Below are 21,171 nucleotides of genomic sequence, written 5' to 3'. Positions count from 1 at the left end.
AAATTTGAGATCAAATTTAAGCGAGATGTTTCTTTGGTTGAAGAGAGCTTCCTTTCACATAATAGGTCATTGAACAAATAGAGTGAAAGATTACTTTAAACTTTAAAATGTGTATCAATTTGGCGTTTGGAAATCTGTTATAATTTACAACAGTTTGCCTTTTGTTTTTTAAAAATATCCATTCATGTTTTATTTCAGCCTGTGTCCTAAATATTTTGCCTCCAAGCACCATCCTTCCTTCCCAAATGGGAGTGAGCAAGGAAAAGGAATTTCTAAAAAAAAAATTGTACCCAAACCAATGTATAAAGTTGCTCACCAGAACTCTGCTGGAAGATGTGTTTACATCATTGCTATGGCGATTTCCATAATTTCCCCAATAGATCAAGAAATTGATTTCAGTCAGAGCTTTGGACCTGCATTTTAACATATGCATACATTAAATTGCTGTTTTTATTATAATGTGTAGTGGCTGGCTGAACATTGCATTGTTCAAGTTCATCCAACCCATTCCATTAAATTCCACTAGTTCCTTTGCCTAGCAAAGCAATTTAAAATTCTCCCTATTCTTGCTCAATTCCATCTGGTATTTACTCGTCAATCATCTTTGTCAACATCCTGTATTTCTCTGCTCCAAGCCTAGTGTTTATTTTGTAGTCCATCTGTTGTGGATCTTGGAATTCTCTACGAAACTGATTTGCTTTAATCTTGCTCCATGCTTACTCAAAAGACCACAAACCCAGCATTCTCCCGATCTTATTACTACCAATCATGTTTTTTTCACCTGTAAATCACCTATTTTTATTTGATTACCCCGAGATCTGACACGTACATAATCAACAAGTTTATGAATTCACAAAATAAGCTATCGGGGTTTTACCTGTTTGACACTAATTCCAGTTCAAACTGCATCTAATTGATTGTAATTATTGAATCATTATTTCACACAATAATTGTTGAAATGCCTATTCGAATGCAAGACTGAGCTAACTACAAAGCCACACAATGTGGCTAGTGGAGTCACTAACTTAGCCTATTTCTCCTTTAATGGTGGAGATGGAAATCTTGCAGAGGGACCCTAAATATTATAAATTCTCAGTACTGACACTGAATGTGGTAACTCCCTCTCAAACATTATGCTGGTACTGCAGTCTGCAGCTTGAATTGATTATGTTATTCTTCTCCTATGGATTTTATTTTGACAACTGATGTTTTATCGGACCTATCATTTCTCCCACTCATTCAGACTCAGTTGTTGACATATTTCCCCAGTTTCAAGTGCCATTTATTGTTGGTATTTTGTCATTTTATTAACTTTGCCATTTAGTCATATCCTGTTTTGTTTTTTATTACTTCAAAAATACCTTTATTTCACATACGTCTTTGTTTTCCTTTTTTAAATTTAAATGTCTAAATTTTAAATTTAGACATTCAACACGGTAACAGGCCTTTTCGGCCATGAACCTGTGCCGTAAAATTACATCCAATTGACCTACACTCCCAGTATGTTTTGAAGGAAGCGAGGAAATCTGAGCGCCATGCAGATGTGGGGAGAATGTACAAACTCCTTATAGGCAGCTCTGGATTCAAACCCTTGTCCTGGTTACTCGTGCTGTAACAGCATTGTGCTAACCATTGCCACCCTTTATGCTAACCATAATTTTTGATGATTTTTTAAAATATTGTTATATTTTGTGTCTCTCCCAGTTGAGCTTTATGGCCTCCAAACTCTAAAATGGCTTCCCAAAATCGCTTTATGCCTCTTATGATGGTTTTTAGAACCTTTTGTCTAGACATAGTAATTGTATGAAACTCCATTTTCCTATAATGGAATACATTCTTCTTTGATGGAAATTTGATTTGTGTATTTGCTCGGATCAACTTCTGTGTGCATAGTATCATTCCCCATTCAATGCGCAACGATGGGGAAAACTAGGCCTCAAGTAAGCATGCCCTTGAGTTTTCTCAGCCTAGCCATGTTTTCATTATTCTGCTGGTTCTACAGCAATATGATGTCAAAGGGACCTCCCTTGGCAGTGTCAGTGCAGCAACGGGAACCCGTTGCATCAACCTTTTTGTTCAGTTCAGCAAACGCCTTCGGCTAATCTCTCGACAATCCTTCCCAATCACATACTACATCTCACCTGCCCCTTCATTCATTGGCATCTGCTACTTTGCCCAACACTTTCCCCATCCCCTTCAAACCCAAGATTGCCCACACAATGGCCTGGCCTTGCCCATTTCAAGGTCAATAGCAGTAATGCTTGAAGCCATTGGGTAGTACTGAAATTTTAATTGGCATGTCTATCCCAAAATAATAGATACCCATATCATGTTGAAGGTCTCTGGAGATACTGATGAAGCTTTAGCCTTTTGTATATTAATAAACAATCTTTGGAATAATCAACAGTTAAATAAAATGAAAACAAAATTCATTAAAAAAAAATGTAAAACAATGAAATGGCAAAATATGACTTGACTTTCTGACATATTAGATCCAATGAAGTCCAAAGTGTGGTGGCCATTTCTTTCCTTGATTGGAATATGCTTGGTGATGGCAGAAGGATGGTTGGAAAAGAAAAGACCCAGGAAGCTTTTCCTACATGGATCTGCACTTCAAGAAGAGGTAATTCTGTTCATACACAGTTAATGGTTATATACAGAAAGACATTGTCATATGGAGCAATATCAAAATAACTAGAACAGTATTAGAGCAATATCTGTGACTCGACCACTGAACAACACCCTGCATGTGGATGAGATGGATTTGTGGGTCTAAAATGAATTTGTATATTTGCTACCTTTGGGATGAATGCAATACCCAAATGTGATGCATAAACTTAGCAGGCTCTGTAGCATCCATAGGAAGTAAGAAGTAACCAGTTTTGGGCTGTAAAATTGGTGTACTGCACTGAACTTCAGCATCTGCAGATGTTCTTGTTTTTATGCCTTTAGGATGATTTTTATTTGCTTTAAATTTTCAATGTGCTTTAATTTGCATTCAATAATGCAGAAAATCTGTTTCTGCCCATCAGTTCTAGAGTGAGTTAATAGCTGACCCATCAGTGCCTCGTTAAATACTACAAACTGTTCAATTGGTCATAGTTTTGCTTGAGCCTTCAAGTAGCTGTTCACTGTTAAATAGTCATTGGTGAAGGGATTTATGGAAGGTCATGAACTATCAGGTTTCTGGCTCTTCAAAACTTTAAACTTGTAATATATGTCACCTTATTTTTTTTCCTAAGAGCTTCCATACTATATTTGCGAGTCTTAAAAATGGCTATACCACTCAGAATTGGGTTAAAATTAACACAAAGTTACAAATCAACAGATGGATGGTCTCATTCATTATTAGAACACAAGAAGTGGTCACATGAGTAGGACCTTCAAGAATGCTACACCATTCATTAAGATCAAGATCCAAATGCACCACGTAAGATACGAGCTGCTGACCTCCATTAAGATGAATGGGAAACTCAGAGCACAGAAAGTTCTACCTAAAAATAAATAAATAAATGGTTAGAAATTGAATCTTCCCAAAAAAAGTGACTAATCAGCTTTTGAATTAAAGCTGCAAAATGTTTAACTTGTATTCAATTAACTGGGTTATGCTTGCATTAGAATATTAGAGAAAGGAGCAGAAGAACACCTTCTGACCCATTGTGACTGCTCTGCCATTCAATAAGATCATGGCTGATCTGGCTGTAAACTCAGCTTCACTTGAGAACCTACTACCCTTAATTCCCCCATTATTCAAACAAGTAAATCGATAACAGAACTTTGTGACAAAATCAATAATGGTTGTAGATTTCAAAAGTATGAGTCTCATTTACTTTTCCACTGCCAGTTGGTGGGTCATTTTTTTTTAGGCCAAAAAACAAGAACATGATAATGGATTAGATTGTGTTCTTGAATAAATTGCCCAAATGTTCATTGATCGAGTATTCATTCTTTCTAAATTTAAAATAAAATCCAGATTACATAAAGGCCATGCATCGCTAATGTACTTTCAAGACTTTTTTTAAGGGTAAAGTTGTGTCTTAGTATTTGGTACAGAGGCCAGCATCTAATTTGATAATTTCATTCACTATTTCAATAACTTGCTTTGTCTGATTTGCCAAACCTTTCTCAGATTGGTATTATTTTCAGTGTTGCAGTCAGATAAATTATTAAAAGAAAGATATGTGAGCTACTGAAGGGCCAAAAAGTTTGTGTAAAAAGTGTTTTATTTAGTTCAGGCATTTTAATTAAAAGTTTGAGCTGTTTGGATTCCACATATTTAAAGGAACTTTAATTTCTTCAGCTTCCATAATCAACAAAATGTATGCTATTCAGAACTGATATAAAAGTTTCCATTTATGTGAAAGCTATTGTAATTTTTGATTCCACATTTTACATTTGTATTCTGTTTTTACCTTTACAAAGTTTGCCAAGAAACCAGTCAGTAATTTGAGAAAAGGCAGATGAGCAACTGTAAATTTAAAGAAGGATGTTGAAAGTGCAATACCAGGGTGGTTTGTTGTAACTAAAGAATTCCAAAATGGTGATCTGAAAATGTTCTTTCAGATTATCCCAAAGTGTCGTTGGATTTCCCTGCAGAAAGCAATTTTGAGATTCAAGCTAAATCCAATTTGTTGGCTTGGAATGAAAATTTGACACATCCAGACCAGGAACAATACAAATTGACCAAGACTCTGCTCTTTTTAAAACAACATATTTATTAATAATTACTCCTAATATAACATCTTACTTAAATCTACCCCAACTATGCATGAACATATGCAAGTGCGTGTGTGGAAAACCATTGCAGCTTGGGCACATTTCTGTAAAGTCATTCCTAAAGTTCAGTCTTAGAAATCCTGTGTTGAAACTCAGACTTTTAAACAGATGCTCAGAAGTAATTGCAATTGAGACACTGAGTGATCAGACTGCCAAAAACTCACAAATCCTTGTCAAGTTATTTTTAGAGAAATGTCTTTTTAAAACAATGATTGTCACAACTCCCCTTCCCCTTGCACAGGGGGAACAAAATGTGCGATTTCTATGATGTTTCCAAAACCCAGGCATGGGGCAGTCAAAATGACCGTTACAACGGTCACGATCCAATGCAGGACTACTCCTGCTTCCTTTTCCAAGATATGGGTCAATCAAAATGACTGTTACAATGGTCACGGTGGGTCAATAATTCCCCTGACAAGGGAATTAGCAGAAATCTAATTGAACTGCAGAATCACACAGTAATTCCACCTGTGTTTATTAGATGACCAAATGGTCAATAATCAAACATATTTCTTTCCCTGTCCCAACCACATGACGCCCTGTAAGTGTCCCTTCTGTTTTCCGAGATAAATGACCATTGTTGTTTTCTTCCAAAGAATCAACTTTTGTTTATAGTCAATACTTAATGGTCCCACTCAGTCTGTGAATGTTTGCAGCCTGAACCAACACCCCTCTCCCCCCGCCCCCCCCCAGTGAAATAGGAGGTTATAATAAATGTAACAATGGGTACTACAGTTAAAGTGAAGATGTGGTGCTTTAAAAAAAGATAAGGAGTTAGTTCTATGACAGGATTGTTATTTTCATGAAACAAAGGGAAAAAAAGATGAAGGGTCAATATTAGCACCCAACACTTTTAACCTCTGAACTCCTATAATAGCAGGCTCAAATCTAAAATGGCCATTGGTGTATTATCTTGAGACATTTTAAATGCAAATAACTTTCTGGACATTAACCATTTGAAACAAAAACTTGGTTTAATCATTTGTAAAATCATCTGTGATCTCTGTTCATGTTGAAGCCTCTCAAAATATTAGGATTTTCATGAAATTTATCACTACGAATCAATATATAAATAACAAAAAAAGCACACAGTGAAAAATTCTGAGGCCCTTTTCCTTCTCCACAGGACTTAGAAACATAGAATACTACAGCTCAGAAACTGGTCCCTTCGGACCTTCTAATCCGTGACAAACCAATTTTTTTGTCTAGTCGCACTTACCTGCACCCACTTCATACCTCTCCACTGCTGTAGATGTTCTTGATGGTTGGGAGGATTTTGCCTGTGATGTCCTGGGGTGTGCCCACAACCTTTTGGAGGGCTTTACGCTCAGGTATCGGTGACCCCATTACTCGACAGTGATGTAGCCAGTCAGCACACTTTCTGCTATGCATCTGTAGAAATTTGCAAGGATTGATTAAGAAAAACTGATTGTAGTTCAATAGTTCTCAACCTTTTTCTTTCCACTCACAAAACACTTAATGTATTTCCTATGCCATGGGTGCTCTGTGATTAGTAAGGGATTGCTTAAGGTGGTATGTGAGTGAAAAGAAAAAGGTTGAAAATCACTGTTTTAATCGTACCTAATTGACTTGCTACGTGCACGGTTTCATAACTCCAATTGAAATGGGCCAATGACAATTTTTCTCAAGCAAAATTTCAGTAACAATTGGGTCTAGAGCAGAGGTTCTCAACCTTCCCTTCCACCTCACATACTACCTTAAGTAATCCCTTACTAATCACAGAGCACATGGCATAGGGATTACTTGGTGTATGGTGATACATCCAGTACAGTGGCCGCACTCCTACTAGCCTACTGCAGGGGGCAACCACTGTACCTGCAGGTAGGCAACCTAGGAGGCTGGGCTCAACTGTCAGTCACCAGCCCTTATAAAGGCTTGAGCTGGCTCCTTCAGGACCAGTAAGACACATGGAGCCAGTAAAGATACTAAAACTGGTGTGTACAAGTTTAAGCTAATTAGCACCTGTTGTACAGTCTGTGGACTTTGCGTCAGAATTATTCACACAGCAGCTCTCTCAAAGTAGTATGTGAGTGGAAAGATAAAGGTTGAGAACCACTGCTGTAGTTGATGCCAAAAATAGAAATATGCTCATGGTTTTATGAAATGAGACTTGTAGAAATAATGGAAGGTAACAGAAAGAAACAGTTTGTCTGACCAATTTTCAGTGGCGCAAAATAAAATGACAGACTGCAAAACCTTCATGGAGCATAACACTAGTTGGGGAACACATTATTTCCTTTGCTATATGTGGTAAAACACTGTATTGCAAGTATGACCTCACTGGACTGTGCAGGCTGGCCTGCCTTCTGTCCCTGTAGCTCCTCCCCGTAAGATCCCTAATAAAGGCTGAGAGCCCTAGTCTCCTCCCTCCACACCTGCGTTGGACGTGAGCCAGCCGCATGTAGTGGCATGCCGAGATTTTCTGATTAATAAAGCCTTTGAGTCTTGCTTCATATCTGTGGGTGGTCATTGATCGTCCTACACTAAACATGAGCTTTAACTGAAAAATGTTATTTTTAAATGACAAAAAAAATACACCTTGCCAAATCTAGCATGAATGGCTATGATTTTCGAATCCAAGAATAATGTTACTTTGGATTCTTGCCAAATGCACACAGGTGAATTTTATCCACCTAATTAATTAAAGATAATTGAATTACAGGCAAATCAGTAGATCCATGTGGCAGCTGGATGATATCTTGCCATGGATTAATTCTCCTATTCAATTGGCCTTCATTTTCTATCTCAGATTATTGGAAATAATATATTATTACATTGTTGCTAATGCAGTCACATTTGATTGTAATTATCCAGAAATTGGACCAGTAAGGCAGTCTGCTGCCAAGTAGATGGGACTTAATTTAAACATGTCACATCCTGATGACATCATTAGAAGGTCTGGCAAATATGTGACTACTTAAATTTTATTGCCAGAAGTTGCATAAAACCAGAGTTCTGGCCACAGGGTGTGAGTAAGTTGAAATTTAAAAAATCTTTAATAATTCACTTGGGATGGGAAGGGCCCTTGACTATGAACCTAAACTTATGGAGCTTTGCAAATATCACCAACTTTCCAATCTTCCTGCCTCCTAATTCCTTAGTGGAGAATATTTTCTTTTCTTAATGGAGCATCATTGTGGTGCACTGTTAGCCAGAATCAGACACACACAATGATAAAGACAGTCCAACAGACGTTAATCCACAAAGACTTCCACAGAGCCAGACTGGCTGTGGCTGCAGCAACTCTGAGTGAGGTCTCTGGAGGCCTGTGAAGGCTTGTATCCCAGAGGGTGATTGATACCTGACTGGGTGTGGCTTGATCCATTCAAGCCGACTGATTGACGTGTGTGTGTGTGTGTGTGTGTGTGTGTGTGTGTGTGTGTGTGTGTGTGTGTGTGTGTGTGTGTGTGTGTGTGTGTGTGTGTGTGTGTGTGTGTGTGTGTGTGTGTGTGTGTGTGTGTGTGTGTGTGTGTGTTTAAAATCTTTTTATCTCCAGACTCTGAAATAATTTTTACTGTAGCATGTAAAGAGGTGCCTTGCCATTTTATCCACTCATTCCTGGGCTGTTATATTGTCTGTTATGCAGGTACCAATGGACACGGTAATATTTTCTTCCTTTGGAATGTGAATTTATGTTGCAATGTAACTGCATTTAATTTCAGTTTACTATTAAAGCATTTGTTTGTAAAATGAATAGTGAACATCACCATTTGCTTAAGTAATAGTTTGCTATCTTTGCATTTAAAATATACATCTATTTAGGAGTGCTAACCTGATGCAGTTTTATTTGTACCAAAAAATGATATCAATGATAAAATTTCTAATTATTATTTAGTTCTTCATCAGTGAGTAGCCTGAGTTTGCAGTGTTGAAAATGACTTGAACATGGCAGCGAAAGGCAACCATGTTAAACTATTAAAACGTTAAACAGAATTCTTTAATATGTTCACTTTTTTTCATGTCTGGGGGGGAAAAATTCACTGCATATTTTCTTTGAATAAGCAACAATAGAATCAATGGAATCAGTCATTGCTTTTAATTTGATTTGAGTATAAGGCATGTTCTGTGCACATTGGATTTTTTTATTCATTAAAGATTATAGAAACTATTTTTAAACTTGATGTAGCTTGTACTTGAAGGCTTTTTACCTAAATTTCACTGGTTTAAAAATAAGTAATGATTCTATCTCTGGGATTTCTGCTACAGACTAGTGCCTCCAAGACGTTGGACTAATATCTTCAGGTCATTTGTGTTTGTACTTGCAGGGATGACTGTCCAAACTTCATCTATATTATGTAAGGCTGTTACATCGGAGTAACGGTAAATAAAACAGAAATGTTAGAAGTTCTACACCTTGAATTTTTTTAAATGAAGGATGCAGCGTTCTTGCCCTGTTGCCCAGATTTATCTGATAGCATAATGTACAATAGCTTTGTCAAAATGTTTGATTTTAATACCAACTGTGTATGGCTCACTCAGACGAAATGCAAGCTTCATAAAACATGCACCCCATTACAATAAATTGTCTGTCTTTATCTCAGAAATCAATTTCCGTGATTTGTAAACCATATGTTATTTTGCATCAGTCTGTTTAATCCTGACTAAAGGGATATCAAATCAAATGCTGTGAACACTGCAATAAATGAATGTCAGAACTGTCTAAGTAGATTGATAGTAGCATGCAGTGCTTGGTAATATGCAAAGAATTATAGCCCAAGAAGATCTTGTATTTATTTCCCATTGAGTATGCTGAGCGACTTGATCTAGGAGCTGTCCAATTGTAAGAGGGAGTTGTGCTAAGATGAACCAAGGCTCTATCTGTCCATGCAGGAAGTAAATGATCTTGTGCATTTACTTTGAAGAGAAGTAGGCTTGTCATGGCCAACATTTACCTCTGACCACAATGCAAAAGGAGAATCCATCGGCATTCCTTTTTATGGAAGCTTATTACATGTAAACTTAATTCCTGCATTCTGTGAAGGCAACAGTGACTGCTTCTTCAAGCCACACATTGGGACACTTTTAAGTATCTGGATTGGTTCAATTTAAATAAGCCTCATTGTTTGACCTATACCTTCTATTGTAGCTATTGGTTTCAATGAGATTTGATAAGTTTGATTTTATGATTCTGATTTGCTATTGATATTTATTTTCTAATATGAAATAAAAAGACCCTTGAGTAAGTTGCTGGAAGTTAGTACAAGAATCTTTGTCAGAATGTTCAAATTGTCAGCCTTCGCATAGGAGTGCAAGGGGAAAATACCAAATTGCTTCCATATTTGGATTACAAGATTATTTCCCTAATTAAATTAGAATCTGAATTTAATACCTAAAAGAAAGCTTCAGGACACGCTTGAAGAAAATTACCATAATGTCCTTTTCTCCTATAGTTCTGTCTTCATCAAATAATTGTGCTATAAAAATGTGACTTCATTCTTCCGTATGCAACTATCCTTCTACAGGTACGTGCCAGAGATTCAGTGGTCTGTACTTACAGTTGATTAATGGGTATGACAGATTTGCTTGCAGTTATATAATGAAGATTTCCAGTTATATTAAATAAAGTTTAGTACTGTTTCTAAAGGGCAGTTGAACCTCAAGATTAACCTTAATGCCTTTTGTAGTTGCCAATTTAAAAGATTGACTTCCTGCTTGCAATAGTAAATATTTTACTACTTGCACAAATTTCTAGCCTAATTTTGATGAGGATGTTAGTGGTGTAAATTCCCAACTATTATTAAACAGATCAACGCATGTCTAAACTTAGGATTTTTTTTGGTGTGGCATACTCCATTAAAACAGATTTATGAATTTGTAACTAATGTCAATAAAAAAAAAATCAGATGATACAATATTGACCTCTCCAATGAAAGTGGAAACATAAAATCAAAGCAATCTGGTTTCCTTCATGATTATTAATAATAGGTTTCATGTCTAAAACTTTAGTACATTATGATTAATTGCTCTAATTTAAGAAGAAATGTCTAGAATAAGAATCGTGTCCTTGAAGTTAAAAGAGTACATCATGATATCAGTGTATGTATTTACAGTGACGAAGGCAAAAAAGCATTTTCCTCTGAAGATGTATTGGATCATTTTCCTTCATAACAACCAATGGACATGTTTCACTTGATCCCTAAAATGTGAAGTTTGGACATTGGCCTCAGTGGAACAGCCATGACCTTGTCCATGTTCTCTACATAAACAGAAATCTCTGTGTGAAACCCAAATCACAACATTTAAGAGAGAGATTAAAAAAAATATCATGTTAATATTTAATTGGTTACCATTTCTTCACCATTGAGCTTGGACAGAGTCTGCAACCACCTTCAAGAGTAAAGTTAAAAGTTAAAATTAAAAAAAAAAGTATTACTCTTGATCACATGAAATCAACAAATGCCTTTTTAAAATGAGACAAAAGACGTAGCAAAACCGATTACACTTTTAAAAATTGAAATTAATGCAAGAATTGTATAAATGAATTCACTCATTTGTTGTCTTTCATTGTTGTATCAGCTATCTTTGAAGCTGATAATTTAAAGGTGTGAGGAGAAGATTAATTACAGCCAGAATTTGTGTTCAATCAAGGCAATCTCATAGCTTGCAGTGAGTTATGATTTATATTTTTTGAGCGCAACTTAATGGTTGGCTCACAAGTTGAAAACAGGCATGTCAGTAATTATCTGCCCCTAGAGTGGAGATATTTATCATTTTGCTATTACTGTTATATTTGGATTGAGCAACTTTTATTGAAAAACAAGTCCAGAAATCAAATTCACATTATTGGAAGATTCTTTTTGCCCTCTTCACCAGTTTACATGGTTTATTCATAAACATGGTTTATGAATTATTAAACCAAAGTGATTTGTCATGTTGTACTATTGTATTTGTCTGTGATATTCAGGGGAAATTCCCAGTGAAACATAAATATTTTTGTCTTCTGTTTCTTTCCCTCTAACCTGCTGGTTGTGTCTTTTGTCTAACTTGCATTCTGGAATACTGAGAGGTCAGATAATATGGAAGTATTAAAATGCAACTCCTTGAATGTGTGTGCAATTTATGCAGGCATTCATAAAGCTTGTCTTCAGTTATATATGCAACCAATGGTATCCTTCAGTAAAATAACATCAAGCAAAGACAAAGCTAATCGTATGGCCATGCGGGTTGGCAGGTCCGGTTCAAATTGGCGGAAGATTCTTGGATTTTTATCAAATTTGAACCATTACCTCCTGAATGAGATTTTCTCGATCAGAAAATTCCAAACATTTTTTATCCTGCGACAAATTGCATATAAATAAAATGTAATAGTTTGTAATATTCAGTACACAATCGTGCTGGAGAGACTCTGCAGGTTCTGCAGCATTCCATAGAGAGCAAAAGGCAAAATTCTGTTTGTGTCTGAGCCCTTCATCAGGAGTGCTAAAAATCAGGCAAAAGTCTCTTTTTAATATATGAAAGGTAATAGGTGGATACAGGTGGAAGGGGAAAGAAGAAGCCAAGATAAGGATAGGGCAGAGGGCTAAGAGAGATGGCTCTTTAATTGCTCTCCTATCAGAGCTATCTTTCTTGGCCCTCTTCTGCCTATCCCATCTCTTCTTAGCTCTTTCTTCTTCACCCTCTCACCTGCATCCACCCATGAACTGTAGTGATTTCCAAAGGGAGCATTTGCACTTTGTAAACTGTTGTCCAATTTCTAATGGGAATCAGCCTCTGACTTTTAAATCATCTGGGTTTTGATCTTGTAATTCTAAGTTGTGCGGCATGTTGTTCAAGCGATTAATCTGACTGTCACAGCACCTATAGCTTGAAATTGGCTGCTTCATTTAGAAAGTGAGGGATCAGAAATTACTGTAGTTCATTGGATATGTAAAACTTGCAAATAAATTAAGGGCTAAGATACGGCATTTGCATTTAGTTTGGGCATCTTTTAAATGCACATGCATTTTAATCCAGACTATCTTGATAGTAAGTGAAGGTGTGTTGCCATTAAGCAGTCATCATGCTGAAAGCTGCTGGGGCATGTCTAATAAGAGAACAGCAAATCACTTTTAAATCCATCTTGAGCTGTAAAATCAAAGGGAGGCTTTATCTTCAGGTGCTCTTTGAAAGAAAATCAATTAATGCAGGAAAATTTGTGTCAAAATATTGATGTACTTCCAAGGGATAAAAACCACATCTTTCAATAGACAATCTACTAAAAGATTGAGAAGTTGGGCCAGAACATGGAGAACATGTAGGATAAACTGAACAGTGAGAGAGGTTGCATACTACCTTTGATGTCTGAAGAAGCTGCTTCTCACTTCGGTTGTCCTCAAGTCATTACAGATCTTTGGACTGCTGGTGTTTTTTGCTGATGGGGGAGGGGCAGTTATAGATTGATAGAGGCATCTCATTTTGAACTTGGAAAGTTGTTCCCCCTCCCCTCTCCACACCCACTCCCCACCCCAAATGTGTCAATCATAAGAACAGCTGGACAAAGAAGCCATTCATTTGTTCTAATTTCATGCCCCTATTCAGACATGTTGCTGCAGTGGAAGTGTTCAGTGTGTGTTGTTATGCGTGTAAACAAGAACCTCCTTTCCCAGCATGCAATGCATGGATTTGGGCGGAACCCGGAAATGGTAAATGATGGGTAGCAGGCATTGTGGCTGGAAGTCGATTGAAGCAGTTCAAGGAAAATAAGCTGGTTAAGTGTTAAACCCATGTAAAATCTTTCTTCTTGAAAGAACTAGCCTAATATGGTGTCAGAAGTGTCTGAGTGAGTCAGAGAAGGTGATAGTTCATACACCTGTATAAGCTGAGTCCTCCCACACCATTGCAATTTACCAGCAATCTAGCTGATAATTGGAAACACTTTAAATGGCGATTCAACATTTATTTAGAAGCTGGTGGAAGGGAGAGACTGATGGAAAGTGTCTGTTTCTGCACGTGATGGGTGAAGCTGCCTGGGACATCTATCACAGTTTTCAAATTGATAAGACAGCTTTCACCTTTGACATTCTGATGACATTTTTTAGGAGTATTTTGTTCCAAGTACAATGTCACATTTGAGAGATTCAAGTTTTTCTCCTGTGACCAGAAGCAAGGTATGAGCTTTGACCAATACTTAGCCGAGCTTTATGTTCAGAGCAACTCCTATGAATTTGGAGATTTGAAAAAAAATTCATTCATTAAAGACCGATTAGTTTGCAGAATCCTAGATTGGAGAAAAGACTGTGAAAAAGATTTGACTTTGTTAAAGGTTATGAATGTGTAGGGCAGTAGTGACAACTCGAGCATAATCTAAGGAGCTACACAGGATACAGACAACAGTGCATATGATGAAACAGATGAGCAAAGCACCTAGAGTTTCCCAAAGCAAAGAGGTAAACTCAAAACAGCAAATTAAGCAGGTGCTGAGGTAGATGTGTCCTGCCAATGGAAGGTCCTGCAATAATTGTGGGAAGAAGAATCATTTTGCAAAGTGCTGCAAAGCCGGGGAGGCATATGCAGTGGATGAAGAAATGGAGGAATTCTTTAAGGATTCACTGCACGCTGCTGGCTAAATGAAAGGGATCGTTCCAGTGACTGTGAATGAGACAGTAGTTCCATTTAAGTTCAACACTGGAGCCCAGGTGAATCTGTTATCTCTGGACAACTACAAGGCCCTCACCATTCAGAGCAAGATTTACCCTGTGAAATTAAAAATAACAGGCTACACCACAAAGAACTTTCCAGTAAAAGGGTTTTTTTATGGTGACCTTCAAATACAAAGGGTGGCATCTAAAGTCACAGCTAGTGATTGTAGAGAGTATGGCCAATATTTGGTCTGAGTTCCTGTGAAGAGCTCAACCTGGTGGAAAGAGTTTTAATAGCAGCTTCACAGAGCAAAGCTGAGCACACCACACTCATGGAAGAGTACAAAGATGTCTTTGAATGGCTTGTATGTTTACCTGGTCTACACAAGATCCATGTAGATGGGACAGTGGTTCCTGTTCATCCATGCAGGAAAGTTCCATTTCCATTTACAGACAAGCAAGAACTAGCACGCATGGAACAGATGAAAGCCATCCAGAAAATTGAAGAGCCTACAGATTGGGTAAGCTCACTGGTCATCATGCAAAAGAAAAATGGAGCATTGCATAAATGGCTGGACTCAAGAGATCTAAATAAAGCCATCAAGAGAGAACATTTTAAATTGCCAACATGGGAGGAAATCCTGTCCCAGTTTGCAGGTGCCAAGTGGTATAGCAACCTCGACACATCATTGGGGTTTAGCAGATGAAGCTCGATGAGGCAAGTTTGAGTCTATGCATTTTCAATACTCCACAAGGAAGATACTGCTATCTTCAGCTACCAAATGGGATCTTGTCTGCACCAGTTGTCTACCATAAAACCATCCATGTGATCTTTGAAATTATACCTGGAGTTGAGACCATGATGGATGACATCATTGTATGGGAGTCCATCAAGGATGAACATGATGCATGACTAAGGCAAGTACTTTACATAACCCAGAATGTCAATTTGAAATTAAATAAAGAGATATGTGAGTTTGGGGTAAAGACACTGACCTTCATAGGAGATGTCCTATCTGAACAGGAAGTGAAGCCTGATCCAAGAAAGACATCAGCCATTGAGAATTTTGCGATGCCTCAAAACAAAAAGGAGGTGAGATGTTTCTTGGGGATGGTGACTTACCTGCTGAGAATGTCTTCTGGATATCCGGTCTAGCTTTTGATTTTTTTTTTTCTTTAGACACCATAGTTGTTACATAGATCTTCCAGTTAAGTTTCTGCTTGGTGTTGGACCTCATTAAAAACAGTGCTGTTGAATCTCAAAATAGTTAATCTCTCTCTCTCTCTCTCGTTGTCATTGACAAGCACGTGTGTTGCATGAAATGTCCCTTGTATCTTAATAATTCAACTCAAAATATAGTCGTTTTGCTGTTTTGTTCAGGACTGAATGGAATTAAAAATAATTCTGTTATCACATTTCCCCACTTCTAACCTGCTTGAATTTGTTGAAGGAGCTGGAGAGGCCCAGGATAGTGAAAAACTTAACACAAGTTTTAACCACTCTATTGAAAGGAATAAAATAATCCACAATGGAAATAAAACACAAAAGAATGGTAAATAATTTTTTTAGAGAATCTTATGGAGTCTTGAAGATAGCGAATTATTAATATCCTTTGAAAAAGCAATGATTTTCTTTTTCATTGTGGCCTTGGCCAGGGGAGGGTTATTTTTCATAAAGATATTATAATTAACAATTTACTTGACAGTGAGAAATGTGTTTCTATTAAATCATATTTATCTATTCATTTTTATGTTACAGGTTAGTCAATAACATATAGATTGGATATTATCGGTTGCAATTATAGCACTGGGTTGAAACTCACAGTGAGACCAAATATTAGTCAATGTCAGATGATATTGCAACTGGCACAATAAAAAGAAATGTGACAATTGCTTCCAAATACTTGAAGTAGGGAAAAAAAACATTAGCACATGCATATTTTACCTTCATTATCTGTGCTGGCAATTATGAGAACATTTTTTCTCTGAGATGAAAGGCATTAAATAAAATGTATTGTTATAATTCATTATATATTTATCAGAAAAATACAATATCGCAAATGTTTGGCCTGGAAGTCAGCCTGAAGAAAACTGAGGTCCTCCATCAGCCAGCTCCCCACCATGACTACCAGCCCCCCCACATCTCCATCGGGCACACAAAACTCAAAACGGTCAACCAGTTTACCTATCTCGGCTGCACCATTTCATCAGATGCAAGGATCGACAATGAGATAGACAACAGACTCGCCAAGGCAAATAGCGCCTTTGGAAGACTACACAAAAGAGTCTGGAAAAACAACCAACTGAAAAACCTCACAAAGATAAGCGTATACAGAGCCGTTGTCATACCCACACTCCTGTTCGGCTCCGAATCATGGGTCCTCTACCGGCAACACCTACGGCTCCTAGAACGCTTCCACCAGCGTTGTCTCCGCTCCATCCTCAACATCCATTGGAGCGCTTACACCCCTAACGTCGAAGTACTCGAGATGGCAGAGGTCGACAGCATCGAGTCCACGCTGCTGAAGATCCAGCTGAGCTGGATGGGTCACGTCTCCAGAATGGAGGACCATCGCCTTCCCAAGATCGTGTTATATGGCGAGCTCTCCACTGGCCACCGTGACAGAGGTGCACCAAAGAAAAGGTACAAGGACTGCCTAAAGAAATCTCTTGGTGCCTGCCACATTGACCACCGCCAGTGGGCTGATAACGCCTCAAACCGTGCATCTTGGCGCCTCACAGTTTGGCGGGCAGCAACCTCCTTTGAAGAAGACCGCAGAGCCCACCTCACTGACAAAAGGCAAAGGAGGAAAAACCCAACACCCAACCCCAACCAACCAATTTTCCCCTGCAATCGTGTCTGCCTGTCCCGCATCGGACTTGTCAGCCACAAACGAGCCTGCAGCTGACGTGGACTTTTTACCCCCTCCATAAATCTTCGTCCGCGAAGCCAAGCCAAAGAAAAAAAAAAGACATTTTAACAGTAAGGCATCCATTTGAGATGTAGGTCAAAAAAAGATAGTTAAATTGAACATTACAATGTTACAATAGTGTAGGGAGGAATTTATGTGAATGTACACATTACAGTTGGTATATGCATAGAATTAATTTAATAAACTGCTGGGGAAAATTGCATAAGATTGTAATTTGATTATGTTGGCAGTTTGTGCTTTATCCCTTCAGGAACCAGATGGAAGAAAAGAAAGCTTGATATTTGTCGAGAACAATTATGATTAATGTAAATATTAAATTAGAGTTGACTGTTCATGATCAGTTGTGTATAAACTTGGTGTTACACACTTATTTCCACTCGTGTATTTCCTTAAGTATTTCCCTATGCCATAGCTGCTCTGTGATTAGTAAGGGATTACTTAAGGTGGTATATGGGTGGAAAGAAAAAGTTTGAAAACCACTGTTTTAATTGTACCTAATTGACTTGTTATGTGCACTGTTTCATAACTCCAAAGGAAATGGGCCAATGACAGTTTTTCTCAAGCAAAATATTTCCATTACAATTGGGTCGAGAGCAGTGGTTCTCAACCTTCCCTTCCCACCCACATACCACCTTAAGCAATCCCTTACTGATCACAGAGCATTGATGGCATAGGGAATACTTAAAGTGGTATGTGAGTGGAAAGAAAAAAAAGGTGAAAACTATTGAGTTAAACCATTTAAATTATTCTCCATTTAATGTAACTTGTATGACCTGGAACAAAAATAATTTTTGGGATTGAAACGGAAGCCCACTCAGATGGCTCTTTAATGGCTTTGCAATCCAAGAATTGATTAGATGAATTAAACCATTATCTGAGCAACTGAAACAGCAGTAAGGGGTTGGAATTTACTTGGAAGTAGTTCTGCTCCGTGACTAGAATTTTGCACTGTTTACACTTGTAAACTGGGTTTCCTCGGTAAATGTGGTGATTGTGTTTGAGAAAACACAAGTGATTTCACACCAGTTTAATTCTGTGAGGCTTTATATATTTTATGCAAATATTCATTCACATGTAAATATTTTGTGTTAACTCTGTATTGAGTCAACTCCATGCTGACTTGTCACACTTAAAATATGAAAATTTTCAAGATCATTTGTGGGATGATTTTGCACTCAATGTGATCATGACCAAGGAGTTGATTGTGGACTTCAGGAGAAAATGAACCAGTCCTCATCAAGGGGTGAGCAGTGGGGAGGATTAAGGACCTCAAATTCCTGGGTGTCAACATCTCTGAGGATCTGTCCTGGGGCCTCCATCTCAATACAATCATGAAGAATGCTCACTAGTGGCTATACTTCGTGCAGAGCCTGAGGAAATTTGGGACATCACCAAAGTCTCTTGGAAACTTATACAGGTGTACAATGCAGTGCATTCTGATTGATTGCATCACTGGTATGGAAGTGCCAATGCACAGGACAAAAAAACTCCAGAGAGTTGTTAACTTGGCCTGCGACATCAAGAGCATCAGCCTTTATTCTATCAAGGACATCTACAAAAGGCGGTGTCTTTAAGAAAGCAACCTCTATCTTCAGAGACCCCCATCACCTAGCCCATGCCTTCTTTACACTTCTACCATCAGAAAGGAGGCACAGGAACCTGAAGATGATCTCCCAGTAGCACCAGGACAGCTTCTTCCCATCTGCATTAGATTTCTGAATAGTCATTGAACCTCACTTTTGCCTTTTATTTGGACTATTTATTTATTTTAAAATGTAATTTACAGCAACATTTGCATGGTAATACTTCTGCAAAACAACAAATTGTGCGACTTGTTCATACCAATAAATTATAATTGGTCCACATTAATATTTCACAAGATAAAGGAACAAAGTGGGCCATTTGGCCCATTGACTCTTCTCTGCAAATCCACCCTGAGCTAAACTGTTCTCCCTTCTAGTTCCAATTTCCTGCCTTTTTCCCATACCCATTGATACCTTGACTAATTAGATACCTCCCCATCTCTCCAGAGATCCAGTACCTTCCTGACTTTCCAAATCCCCTTTCATGTTAAAATCCCCCATAATTATTTTGATATTTTCCTTCTGACATACTTTTAATATTTCCAGCTGTAGCTCCTAGTCCACTTCCCGGCTGCTGTTGTTGGGGGGCGGGGTGGGGGGGGGTCCTTGATACAACTGTCAATATGGTCCTTTTATCCTTGTCATTTCTTAACTCAACCCATATGGATTCTACCCCATCTGACCCTCTGTCCCTTCTTTCTAGTAATTTAATCTCATTGCCACACCACCCCTCTACCTACCTGCCTATCTTTTCTGTACACTGTGTACCCTTGGACATTCAGCTCCCAATCACATTCTTGTGAATGGAGAAGCCATCAGTTACCCATACCCAGGGGAAATAAGCAGCTGTGATTTGAAGCTTTGAGTTTCAGTTGGAATAGAGCAGATAATATGGCCTCTAACTTGATGTCCTGATGCAGCTGGTTTGGGTAAAGCTGCTAATAAATGAACGCTTCAAGTTATTTGCATTACACTGCACTTGGTAATGATTAATTCACCCATAACCTATGAATAACCCAAACTAAAATAATAATTTTATTTTAGAGTCAAAGCACTGTTCTGAAGGGTTCAACAGCCCTGTCCTAATGCCAGTGGCTGTGCACAGGTGCTAAAAGGCCTGATCGAGGAGCTGAAGGTGTTATTAAACTAAAATCCTGCATCCATGGGGATGGGCCCAAGATTGCAACATCTGTGTTAGAGCAGCCACAGAGGTTTCAGGCTCCAGGGAGCAGTGGACCAGCACAGGGGACTAGAAATAGGATGACCCCCCCCCCCCCGCCCCCCCCTTCACCCACCTCTGCAATGAGTAGGAGAATCAGACAAGATGACCCTACAGGACAGTGAACACAGCGACAGACCGGTGGCTGAAGGACTCAAGCAGGCTGCTGGGGACTGGCACGTGGGAACCAGGTATTGGAACCAGGATTAGAGAGGGTGCTAAAAGCAAGAAGGACTTGTAATGGATAAATATTGGGAGGAATTTGGTAAGATATTAGTGGGTTACATACATACACATATTTTAAAACAGATCTTATTTGAAAGACTGAAGAATTCATATTCAGGAACATTGCAAAAACTATGGAGAATACGATGCACATTTCACAAGTAGGTGTTAATTGAAATGATGTCATGAAGTGAATAGACGATTGTTTGGAGGAGACAAACTGGCTGTTTAAAAGTACCTAGAGTGTGCTCACAGAAGGGTCACTCCTGGGTTTTGCTTAACTAAGACAACAGATGGAAGCAGAAGGATAACTCGTGTTGTTTGCTGAAGAAGATGGGGGTTTTTGCAAGTGAGAGAGTCACATGGGCTTTCTGGTAGTTGGCAGTTGGAGAGGGAGAGAGAGAAAGAAAGGGAGAGGAAACAAAGCTCAGCTACTTTGTGTGACACTGAAAGCAGCTGAACAGTGCAAGCCAGGAAGTTTGTTGAAACAGAAAGCTCCAGAGCAGTGGATGGCTGGAAGTGCTATCTGTCTGATGTTTCTCTTGGAATAAGTGGAACAGAAAGGAACTCTGTGTTAGCCTGAAAGAAAGAGGTTATCATCTGGAGAACCCTGATTGGGCAAGTTTCATCAGCGAGACATTGAGGTGACTAATGGTGGTACCTCAGTTGTGGAAATCCTGGAACAACAAATCTCTCTCTGCAAACACTACAAGAACCTTCCTGAGTGGAAAACATTTACCTTTCGAGTACCAAAGCCTGGTGAACTTTATACATGTTAAATTTTGTGCATAATATAAGAATTGCCTGCAACCAGAGAACTTGGAAGAAGAAGTGAGATTGAACTGTGAACCAAAGAA

At 38.3% G+C, this 21,171-nt stretch overlaps 1 protein-coding gene across 44 annotated transcripts in view; it reads left to right on the top strand.

Annotated features, from left to right (window-relative positions):
* Positions 1-21,171, top strand: part of LOC138743264 (follistatin-related protein 5-like) — a 795,256-nt gene that overhangs the window by 337,730 nt on the left and 436,355 nt on the right. For 42 of the 44 annotated variants that reach the window (XM_069898295.1, XM_069898291.1, XM_069898292.1 and 39 more), the window contains one exon: positions 2,493-2,623. In XM_069898295.1, coding sequence (XP_069754396.1) covers positions 2,498-2,623 — 126 coding nt within the window. In that variant the 5' untranslated portion in view covers positions 2,493-2,497. Of the gene's footprint in view, positions 1-2,492; positions 2,624-10,187; positions 10,260-21,171 lie in introns of those variants that run through there. The other 2 variants (XM_069898320.1, XM_069898324.1) reach the window with 1 other exon arrangement.

The sequence above is a fragment of the Narcine bancroftii genome, chromosome 9 (genome assembly GCF_036971445.1).
Source record: "Narcine bancroftii isolate sNarBan1 chromosome 9, sNarBan1.hap1, whole genome shotgun sequence".
Lineage (NCBI taxonomy): Eukaryota > Metazoa > Chordata > Chondrichthyes > Torpediniformes > Narcinidae > Narcine > Narcine bancroftii.
The sequence above is the reverse complement of the archived record's forward strand: the minus strand, read 5'-3'. Positions and strand labels throughout refer to the sequence as shown.